General features: G+C 37.4%; 1 protein-coding gene across 2 annotated transcripts; it reads left to right on the top strand.

Moving 5' to 3' along the window:
* The first annotated feature begins 1,847 nt into the window (after nucleotides 1-1,847).
* LOC140758826 (5-methyltetrahydropteroyltriglutamate--homocysteine methyltransferase 2-like) lies at nucleotides 1,848-7,383 on the top strand. Of its 2 annotated transcripts, none has more exons than XM_073095149.1 (14): nucleotides 1,848-1,971; nucleotides 3,177-3,526; nucleotides 3,635-3,722; nucleotides 4,074-4,201; nucleotides 4,288-4,479; nucleotides 4,556-4,758; nucleotides 4,836-4,999; nucleotides 5,271-5,351; nucleotides 5,442-5,608; nucleotides 5,697-5,802; nucleotides 6,005-6,255; nucleotides 6,341-6,413; nucleotides 6,539-6,667; nucleotides 6,756-7,383. In XM_073095149.1, the coding sequence occupies exons 2-14, from the start codon at nucleotides 3,177-3,179 to the stop codon at nucleotides 7,122-7,124; spliced, it is 2,301 nt and encodes a 766-aa protein (XP_072951250.1). In that variant the 5' UTR covers nucleotides 1,848-1,971; the 3' UTR covers nucleotides 7,125-7,383. The 2 variants fall into 2 exon arrangements, with proteins under 2 accessions (XP_072951250.1, XP_072951249.1); XM_073095148.1 differs by having other exon boundaries at nucleotides 1,860-1,971; nucleotides 3,174-3,526.
* Nucleotides 7,384-11,219: the final 3,836 nt, after the last annotated feature.

Here is an 11,219-nt window from a genome sequence, read left to right as displayed (position 1 = left end):
TTTAAAATTTTTGTTTATAGTGGTGGGTCAAAACAACTATCTTAAGTTCCCTTATGAGATCAGCTACCCAAGTGTGTTGACTCATCACCTAACCTCCAGTACTTGACAAAGTGAATAACAAAAAATGTAGGTGGAAAAGCTAAAAAGTCTTTGCTGCAAGTTAATTTTCTTCTTCTCCTGTTCATAGTTTCTTTCCCTTCAATTCTAAGGTTGGTGACCAGCTCAGGGTCTGTTTGGTGGAGGTTTAAACATCAATCGTATTGTCTAACACCATCCCTGATTAATATATAAATACATGACAATTATCAAAATCAATTACAAAAGACTTAGAAGTCCATAATTTAACACAAATATCTCAGGTGACGGTCTATTGTTATCTGACCGCTTAAGTTTTTAAATTAATTAGTAAGTTAATAAAAAGTAATAAATTCAAGGTTTTCTTTTGCATGCATATTCTTCTAGTATTTCTTCTTTTCTTTTATACTCCTCTAAAAATAATATTTATCCCCTGATGTCCCTTTAATGGTCAAAATTGAATCCATTCAATAGGCAGTTTTTTTTTTGTGCTTATTATTACTTTATACAAATATAAAACTTAGATTGAAGAGGGTTATAAAAACCAAATTAAAACCCCTAAAAAAAACAAACAAATTATTATCTTCGACAATAAAAAAAATAAATAAAAATAAAAGAAAGATAGAAACAAGAACCACTTGCCTTTTATCAGTTTATCCCACCAACCCCCACCACCTTGTTCTCCAATTTTCTGTTCTTTGTTTTCCTCTCACGTGATTGGCCCTTGTTTCTTTCGTCCTTCCTTTCCGCTTTTGTCCATCCAAATTCAAATCCAATTCCAGCAGTATCTCTTTATTTTTTATCTGAAGCCAATTCCAGCAGTATATCCACCAACTATGCCGACAGATCTGCTGCTATCTCTCTTCTCTATAGATCGTCTGCTGTTATGGTTGCAAAACATTATGAGGTTCCTGCATTCAAAAAAGATTATTACATATTGTTTCCAAATTGCCACTTTTTTCTTGTGCTATAGATTAAAGTATAATTATTATTTTTTATTATATTCGAATTGAAATAAAATTAAAAATTTGGAATAAGTCATATTGATAGATTAGATTGGATCAGAAAATTTTTAATTATATAAATTTTAAATATTATTTAAAAATATAATTATTTTACAATATTTTAGAAAAAATTATATAAAAAAACTATGATGCGATAAAAACTGAAAAGAATAAGAGATTAAAGAAAAATAAGTGAAAAAAAAACCTTCGGTATAGTGAAGAAGAAGAAGAAAACGAAAAAATAATAAAAAAAATTATATATTAGAGTTCGTTGAAATTAAATTTACATCTTTGGAGTTCAACGAAGCTAAATATATGTGTAAAAAAATGAAAATAAAAGATAGAAGAGTTTGGATCGGGCGGGTAACCATGGATTAAATTATATGTTAAATTTAAATATACTCTTTAAATATAAAATTTTAGATAATTAAATAAATTTTTGATGTATCTAAAATAACACCGAATAAATTTTAAATGATAAAATATAATAATTTTTATTATTTAATATTCGATTAATATTATTTTAGATGTATTACAAAACTTAAATTTAACATATAGATTAGCTAAATAGGTTAAAAAAATAATTTTAATTTGGATATAACTATAAAGAAGTAAAAGTGATATAAATAAAATTATAACAGTGTCAAAATAAATGTAGGTCTGATCGGGAGTTTGCAGCCAATGAGAAGCTGCCATATTTGAACGCAGGAAATTCGTGCATCTTAGTTAAACACAATCGACTGTGCCACCGCATCCACCCATTGCCCACTTGTGTACTTCTATAAATAATCGTCTTCTCGTCATCACTCGCGCCTCTCGCTCTTTCACTCGCTCTGCTCTTCCACTCTCTCCTTCTCCTCCTCTTTAGGACCGCTTCTTCCACCTCCCAAAGGTAAGCGCTCTCTCTCCTCTCCCGAGATCTCCTCCTCTCCTCTCTTCCACCTCCCTCTCCGAGCCTTTATACCTTTCGCTTTCGCGCTTCTTCCTCTCGTTTCCTCTCCAAGAACATCGCCTTTCGATAGATCTGCTCGTACACGATCTGTAGCTTTTTTTTCTTTTTCATTCGTTTATTCGAGATTTTATACCGGTGAGTTTTGATCTCGTCGCTTTTTGACATCAGATCCGTTGCAGATCGTCCAGATCTGGAGTTAAGTTTAGTTTTCTCTTTGAACTTGCTTCTAATCGAGCTCTGGAGATCGTTATGTTCTGGATTTTGATGTGTTTTGCTGGCTCTAAATGCTCTTTTTTTTCATTTGAGTTTATTTGCCTAGATCTGGATCGGTGGAATGGGTAGTTTCTGGATCTGATTCGGGATTTGTGCGTATTTTATATTGGGATCTGGATGTTACTTGGATAGGTTTAGATCTTACTCTTGGATTGAGTTAAGTTGATGGATCTGGAACTTGTTCGATGTTTTGGTTATGGGAATGATCAGATCTAATATTTCTTCTTGCTTCTACAGTGACAAGATCCAAGGGTCTTGTACATTTGTACCTTTTTTTTTCTGCTCTTACTTGATCTGATACGCTTCTGTATTGCACGTGGTTGTAATTTTATTTGTCGGATCAGTGTCGTATATATATTGTTTTTAGTACTTGTAGTTGTCTTATTTAAAAACGGATCCAGGCATCTATCATCAGTTTGGTCTTTATACATAGCTTATGTCTGTTTGGTTGTTTGTTTGAGTGTCATTTTGTAATTAATGATTCTTTGTCGATAGATGTCGCATGAAACTTTTTTGGGGAAAACTACCGATGTGTATAGAATCTTAGATACTCTGCTTTCCTCATTAGGTAACTGATTTCCCTCCAAATGGAAAGTATAAGGAAATTCGAAGTCTTCATAGGCATATGTACTACATTTTTGATAATAAAGGCAGTCAGATCTAAGAAAAGTAAAATATGCACATAAGATTAATAGTGCATGACAAGTTACTGTTGCCTTGAGAAAGATTTTAAAAAGGACTGTCTAATAGATAATTCTTGTGTGCTATGTGCCTTAGAACCGAATCGTTTCTCTCTTTATATAGCTTATTTCTCTAGAAGTTAGTTGCCTTTCATGTGAGTTAATAATTTATTCTGTCTGTGCAACCAGAAGATGGCATCACACATTGTTGGATACCCTCGCATGGGACCAAAGAGAGAGCTCAAGTTTGCATTGGAATCATTTTGGGATGGGAAGAGCAGTGCCGAAGATTTGCAGAAGGTTGCTGCTGAGCTCCGTTCTTCCATTTGGAAGCAAATGGCTCATGCTGGGATCAAATACATCCCCAGCAACACCTTTTCGTACTATGATCAAATGCTTGATACCACTGCTATGCTTGGTGCTGTTCCGGAGAGATATTCATGGAAAGGAGGAGAGATAGGCTTTGACACCTATTTCTCTATGGCTAGAGGAAATGCATCAGTACCTGCTATGGAGATGACCAAGTGGTTTGATACCAACTAGTAAGTAATCCATCCATGTTAAGTCATACAGTGCCTTATTAGTGGATGTTGTTAGAATTTTCTCATTTGTTCTACGCTTTCATTGACATATTGGCTTTGTTTATCCAGCCATTTCATTGTCCCTGAATTGGGCCCAAACACCAAGTTCGCCTATTCTTCTCACAAGGCGGTCTCTGAATACAAGGAAGCTCAGGCGGTATGCATCTAGTTGCTGATTTTCTTCAGTGTTGCTGATAGGCCTCTTCTTTCAAGTAGAGATTTTATAATAATCAAAGAGAGAAGAAGCATATCATCTTAATTCTCAATTGTGTACATGTCATAGTCAGTGCAAACAATAAGTTGCTCGGTATTCTCATTTGCAACAATTTCACTTGGTGTAATTGGATCCTGATGCAACATTTATTTACTTGTGAATAATGCTAATTGATTGAGCATGCAGACTGGATACCAAATAATGAAAAATCTATTGGATATTAATGTGAATCTGATTGTCTAGTTGTTACATTATCTAATTTTCAAGGACTAATTCCTTTTTCCCTTGATGCAGCTTGGGGTTGATACAGTACCTGTGCTTATTGGACCTGTGACATACTTGTTGCTCTCAAAACCGGCTAAAGGTGTAGAGAAGTCGTTTTCTACTCTTTCACTACTCAAAAGTATTCTGCCTGTTTACAAGTAAAGATCCAAACTACCCATTAGTTATTTTTGGCTTCTTACTTGATTTCTTTACATTTGCATACTCATGGTATAATGACATGCAGGGAGGTTATTGCTGAGTTGAAGGCAGCAGGTGCTTCATGGATTCAGTTTGATGAGCCCACCCTTGTGAAGGATCTTGATTCCTACCAATTGGAAGCATTCAATGAGGCCTACTCTGAACTAGAATCATCATTTTCTGGCTTGAATGTGCTTATTGAAACCTACTTTGCTGATGTTCCTGAAGCAGCATACAAGTTAGTTTATTCGTACTTTGTATATTATGTATAAAATTAGTAAATGCTAACCTCATTCATCTTTTGCCAATTTCAGGACCATCACTGCTTTGAATGGCATTTCTGGTATTGGTTTTGACCTAGTGCGTGGAACAAAGACCCTTGATGTCATCAAATCTGCTGGCTTTCCTGCTGGCAAATATCTTTTTGCTGGAGTGGTAGATGGTAGAAACATTTGGGCCAATGATCTTTCTGCCTCAGTTAGCACTCTTCAGGCTCTTGAGGATGTTGTTGGCAAGGGTACGTTTACTTACATGCTTTCTCTTGTTAGGCTGGACCTTTGATGTCCTCTTATGGTATATGATGTTTTCTTGCAGACAAACTTGTGGTCTCAACTTCCTGCTCGCTTATGCACACTGCTGTCGATCTTGTGAATGAGACAAAGTTGGACAGTGAAATTAAATCGTGGCTGGCTTTTGCCGCACAAAAGGTGGTTGAAGTGAATGCACTTGCCAAAGCATTGGCTGGTCAGAAAGATGAGGTATGATGACTTCCTTATATTCAGAGATGGCTTCCTTGTATCTAACATGCAGAAAGATGAGGTCACTTTATCTAAAATTGGTCGGTCATCCATTGCTAGCCATCTTATGTTTAGGATCTAGAAGTAGAGATAACAATTGGATAACTTCAATTCATTTTGGTATCTTGCAATTAGATAAAGTGATTCAAGTTAGCAATTTTTGAAAGCTCCTTTTGGCATGTAAGATTATTCCAGTATCAATGTGAGTATCGTGCTCGGAATCTGTCTGCAGGCGTTCTTCTCAGAAAATGCGGCTGCTCAGGCTTCTCGAAGGTCATCCCCTAGAGTAAACAATGAAGAAGTCCAGAAGGCTGTAAGTAGCTAAAATCTGTACTTCCAATTTCCAATTTCTGATCAGGGGATTTGAAGAACTAACTTGGCCATGCTACTGCACATTTCTCAGGCTGCTGCTTTGAAGGGCTCTGACCACCGCCGAGCTACAAATGTTAGTGCCAGATTAGATGCACAGCAGAAGAAGCTCAATCTTCCAGTTCTTCCTACCACTACTATTGGTTCCTTCCCTCAGACAATTGAATTGAGGAGAGTTCGAAGGGAGTACAAGGCAAACAAGTGTGTAACTATATTTCTTAATTCATTCTTTCTGTTGACCTCTTACATTCTTCTCTCCTGTTTCCTTTAACCTAACATTTTCTATCAGAATCTCTGAGGAGGGATATGTGAGTGCCATCAAGGAGGAGATTAACAAGGTTGTCAAGCTTCAGGAGGAACTTGACATTGATGTCCTGGTCCATGGAGAGCCAGAGGTAAGAATTCATTTTTCTTGTATATGGCATCATGACTATAGTTAATATTGGATTTATGTCTAACAGGACCTAGAAAATATGAGTTGGAAATGAAACAGCCTGTTAGGAATCAATAAAAGCTGAACTTTGTATTAGAATATCTACATTATGAAAAGACATTAGTCTATCAGTCACGTAAACTAAACTTAACCCTTTCATGCAGAGAAATGATATGGTTGAATACTTTGGGGAACAACTATCAGGATTTGCATTCACAGTGAATGGGTGGGTGCAGTCTTATGGATCTCGATGTGTTAAGCCCCCCATTATCTATGGCGATGTGAGTCGTCCCAAGGCCATGACTGTTTTCTGGTCTTCTATGGCGCAAAGCATGACCTCTCGCCCGATGAAGGGAATGTTGACTGGTCCTGTCACCATCCTTAACTGGTCCTTTGTCAGGAATGATCAACCAAGGTGAGCCGAATCACCAAACTAATCATTACGAAGTCCTTAATCATTACATAATTGAAACTTGAAAGGGTTACCTGCTCTCTGCCAGGTTTGAGACATGCTATCAGATTGCTCTTGCAATAAAGAAAGAGGTCGAAGATCTGGAAGCTGCTGGTATTCAGGTCAGTCTTGTTCCCTGTATAGATGAACTTGTCCAGATAGCAATTGAATTGATTTCTATGAAATTGATGTGCAGTTAGTGCTTGTTCTGATCTCTTGTGTTCTCTGCGATGTGGTGGTTTGACAGGTTATCCAAATTGATGAAGCAGCTCTGAGAGAAGGGTTGCCTCTTCGCAAGTCAGAGGAGGCTTTCTACTTGGATTGGGCTGTCCACTCATTCAGGATCACTAACTGCGGCGTCCAAGACACCACTCAGGTTCTTTCCGCTGCCTGCAAATCTTAATTTTTTTCTTCGCAAAATTGCAATTCTATTGAAAGCAGCATCTAATGTTTCCATTCCACAGATCCACACCCACATGTGCTATTCTAACTTCAACGACATCATCCACTCCATCATCGACATGGACGCCGACGTGATCACCATCGAGAACTCTCGCTCCGATGAGAAGCTCCTCTCTGTGTTCCGTGAGGGAGTGAAATACGGTGCCGGTATCGGACCCGGGGTGTATGACATCCACTCTCCTAGAATTCCATCCACAGAGGAGATAGCTGACCGCATCAACAAGATGCTTGCTGTGCTGGAGACTAACATCCTGTGGGTCAACCCTGACTGTGGTCTCAAGACCCGCAAGTACGCTGAGGTCAAGCCAGCCCTCACCAATATGGTTGCCGCTGCCAAGCTCCTCCGCACCCAGCTGGCCAGCGCCAAATGAGCCCTATTCCTCTCCTAGTTCCTACCATTGATATGAAAAGAAGAGCAGCAATTCTACATTCGTCCCTAATAATGTGTTTTGTGGTATGTTGGGTCATGTGGCTAGGAATATTAGTCTATTTGTTTTGATCGGTTTTGTCTCTTCTCTTTTAAAGCTAATTGAGCTGGTTGTTTGTCATGTAATCTGGTCAGTTCGGAAGGCCAATGAGATGCTACTACTGATGAGTTATTAATAAATGTAGGAATTCTACGTTCCCTTCTGTTCTGGGTTTTGGGCTGAAAAAATTTGAGGTTGTGTTATGCATTGAATTCAATCGGTAAATTTAATAGCTAATTCATTTTTATTTTCCTATCTTTCCGCACCTGACTATATCTGCGAAAATATTTATTGGAATCGAAATGTATTATTTGAATTCAAATATGCATTCGAGAAGCTGCCGGATAGGAATTTCACGGCAGTTAGGAAAGTTCACCGTATCTCATCAAATCCAGACTTGCTGGCGTCGTAACAAAGTTCGAACGCATCTATAGAGTGTTTATGTTTATCTCCATAAAAAGGCTATTTACTACTATTTGGGCCAGTTCCACTTCCAACTCGGAATCAACTCCTTCCCCCCACATCAGCTCCGCTAATCAACTTACGGACGGCTAAGATTCATTAGACGAGTTTCCCATATCTTTTACAACCGGGAGAAATCGTATGCGAATCACAAACTCATAACCGTCTGTGGTCACTCATTTCCCAGTCCCAGTCGGAAACTATACATTCTCATTTATCTATCCCACCAGCCAATCGGAATGCCCCAAGTACCCTAATTATACTCCCTTTTCCGAGTGCTAAAATGTTTCCTAAACCCTAATCCTAACCATCTTCGGAGTTCGAACACCACCCTATATATACGTATATACCTTCTTCCTATGCTTCATTCTCTACGTGACCCACATTCATACTCTCCTCTCCAAATCTCTCTCTCTCTCTCTCTCTCTCTCTCTCTCTCTCTCTCTCTCTCTCTCTCTTCTAAGAGCAGAAAGGCTAAACTCGCATGGAGTCGAAAGGCAAGGCGGTTGACGACGTCCACATCCCCCGCGCCCCGCCGCGGTGGATCGAGTCGGACCTCTTCCGGCAGATGACCCCGAGCGTGGAGGACCGGCGTCTGTACTTCATCATGGAGAAGAGGATCCACAGGTCGGACCTCGACCTGCAGCAGAACCGCCTCCTCCTGCCCTCCCGCTTCGTGGAGGATAACCTCCTCCCCATCCTCTCCGACGAGGAGCGGCGCCTCGCGAGCCTCGACGCCCACGACAACGTCGGGCGCAAGCGCAAGTACAAGTACCCGGTCGCGGAGAGCAGCCAGATGGCGTGCCAGTGCGGGGGGAAGAGGCGGAGGCCGATGGAGTTGGGGAGAGAGCACGGTGGCCTGGACGTGAAGGTGGTCATCAGGAGGCAGTTCCGTTTAGACATGAAGCTGACGCGGTGGGACGCATCGGAAGCCACCGTGCTGAAGGGGCACCATTGGAGGCTGATCACGGGCTTGGGGGACTTCAAGGAAGGCGACGTCGTCGAGATGTGGGCGTTCCGGCACAAGATTATCGTGAAGGAGGAGGTCATCGACGAAGTCACCCAGGAGAAGACCGAAGTCAAGAGGGAGGTCGTCTGGCTGTGCTTGACGCTGAGCAGGAAGATTTAGATAAATAAATTTACTCGGTCGATCGATCGATCTAAACTACTTTACTTAGCTAGTAGTAGTTGTTTCTTCTTACGCATTACTTCTTAATCTTAGGGTTAATTCGTCGATCACACTGCTTCACATTGTGAGTATTAATTATAATTACATCTTTTGGTAGTATTAATGCAATTACTTCGTTCGATTATATTTGTTCGTGCCCCTAATCTACCATTAATCAAACAAGGACGATGACTCTCTCCGTACAGTCGAGTATCTATATATAAAATTGGTTCGTTAATTACGTTGGGAAAACGTGCAGAATTCTGGATTAACAAAATTAATTATTCTTCCTGCAGAGCAATTTATTAAAACGAATTGAAATGCCTGGATCCGACCACAATCTGCACTACAATGTTTACAAGCACAATGTTTTATTTTTATAATTACCCCCACCCTAATCATATAGCTATTCCTATATTTTGCCTCCATTCTCTCAAAAACATCAAATATATTCCGCCTTAATCTTACAAAAATTAAATTAAGGATATTACCGATATTTTATGTTTTAATTGTTACAAAAACTAATACCGAGGTGTTTTTATGAAATATTAAAACTAAAATATATAGGTCAAATGATAAATCTTTATGCACGATAAAAGTGTAATAAAAAATAAAGATAAAATATAGAATGTTTCTAAAAATTTTTCTCATTTTTTGGAATATCAAAGGGTGGTAACGAGATTTTATTTTTTGGGTGCAAATTTCATAAAAAATGGGAAGAATTCGAAGGTAAATCCATTAAAATCTAAAAGAAATTAGCACAAACTAGTATAACTTCCCTATTTTTGTATACCAACTAACTTGTAATGAAAAGACCGAACCACCTCCAAGGATGGTCAATCAGATCTTGGTGATTGGGACCATCAAATTCTAATTTTTAGTCAACCAGAAAAATTCTTTGCTGGAATTAAAATTAAACTTTGCATAGTTGACAAAACAATGCTTGTGAATGTAATCCACAGCTTGCATTTTGTGGGCCACCACTATTCGCCAGCCAAAATTTGGTATATATTTAATATTTTCTATTTGGTTCTTGGATTCGATGACCTCAATGGAACATTAATTAGATTATTCATATTAGGGGTGAAAGCCGGTCGGATTCATTTCGACCCGACCCGCTATCCGACTGGACTCGGGTCAGATTCAGATACGGATATAGATAGGATACGGGTCAAATATAATTTTTGAATTGGGATACGAATATCGGATATTTGTTTAACTGCATATTTTTTTTTAAATAATTTAAAGTTTTTAGTTTACTTATTTAAATAATGAATATTGATATTATTAGTAGTGATGTGTTATATATTAATTTGTAGAGATTAATTTATCTAATTTTATATATATTTGACATATAAAAATTATTTTTTGTGAAAATGTTAATATTTTTGTGTTAATTATGTCTAAAATAAAATATCATAATTTGTCTAAAATTCGATCAACATCCGTTTAAGATCCGATCCTCTATCCGGAAATTATCAATTTAATATCCATATTCGAATCCGTATTTAGAGTAAAAATATGAATTCAGATATAGGTTGAACACTATCTCACCGAATCTTTTCACCTTCACCCCCTAATTATGTACCTTTCTCTTTCCATGAAATGGAATATAGTTATTTACGTAGAAATTATAGTTTGTGGGTTATTTATATTTTGGGATAATTTTTTGGTTATTTTTTCATAACCTTTTAACCATAGAAAATTCTTCACATGGACAAATTGACCTTATCAATATATTATTTCATATTTATTATTTTCATTTATTTTCTAGCTCAAATAAGAGTACAATGATCATTGCATAGCCTACAATTTATCACAGGATTTTTATATATTAGTTTTAATTAAAAATATAATTGACAAAATAATAAAAGAATTATTTTAGAGGATTTACATAAATAAAGAGTGTCAATATATTAAAAAAGAGAGCAAATGTACATATAAATGGATAATAATTAGCATTTAGAAATATTAACCTCGATACTATATTAGATAATTAGTTGATCTAAAAGTTTCAAACGAAAGCACACCGTTGTCTCGTTAGTGGACGGTGAAGATAATTCTAAAGTGAAATAAAAAGAAATTGCTAATAGAAATATTTGTAAGCATAGTGTTACCTCTCTTTAGGTTAATTTTAAGTTACTAAGAAAATAAATAAGAACGAAATTTAAAGCAACTGCCTTCATAAAGTTTGGTGGGGAAATTTAGGTGTAGTTGAAGGAAGGAAGATTACATCCTTAACGGTTGGAGATCAACATCTCTTCCTAAAGTCGGTTGGGAGGTCAACGGTCAACACTTATATTTTTTCCCTCTTTTTTTTTCTTGTTAATGCTAAAATTAAGATCATAATGTTCTCACTTTACTTTAAA

Source organism: Typha angustifolia, chromosome 4, assembly GCF_048772165.1.
Source record: "Typha angustifolia cultivar Huaian chromosome 4, ASM4877216v1, whole genome shotgun sequence".
Classification (NCBI taxonomy): Eukaryota; Viridiplantae; Streptophyta; class Magnoliopsida; order Poales; family Typhaceae; genus Typha; species Typha angustifolia.
This window is presented reverse-complemented; position numbering and strand designations above follow the sequence as displayed.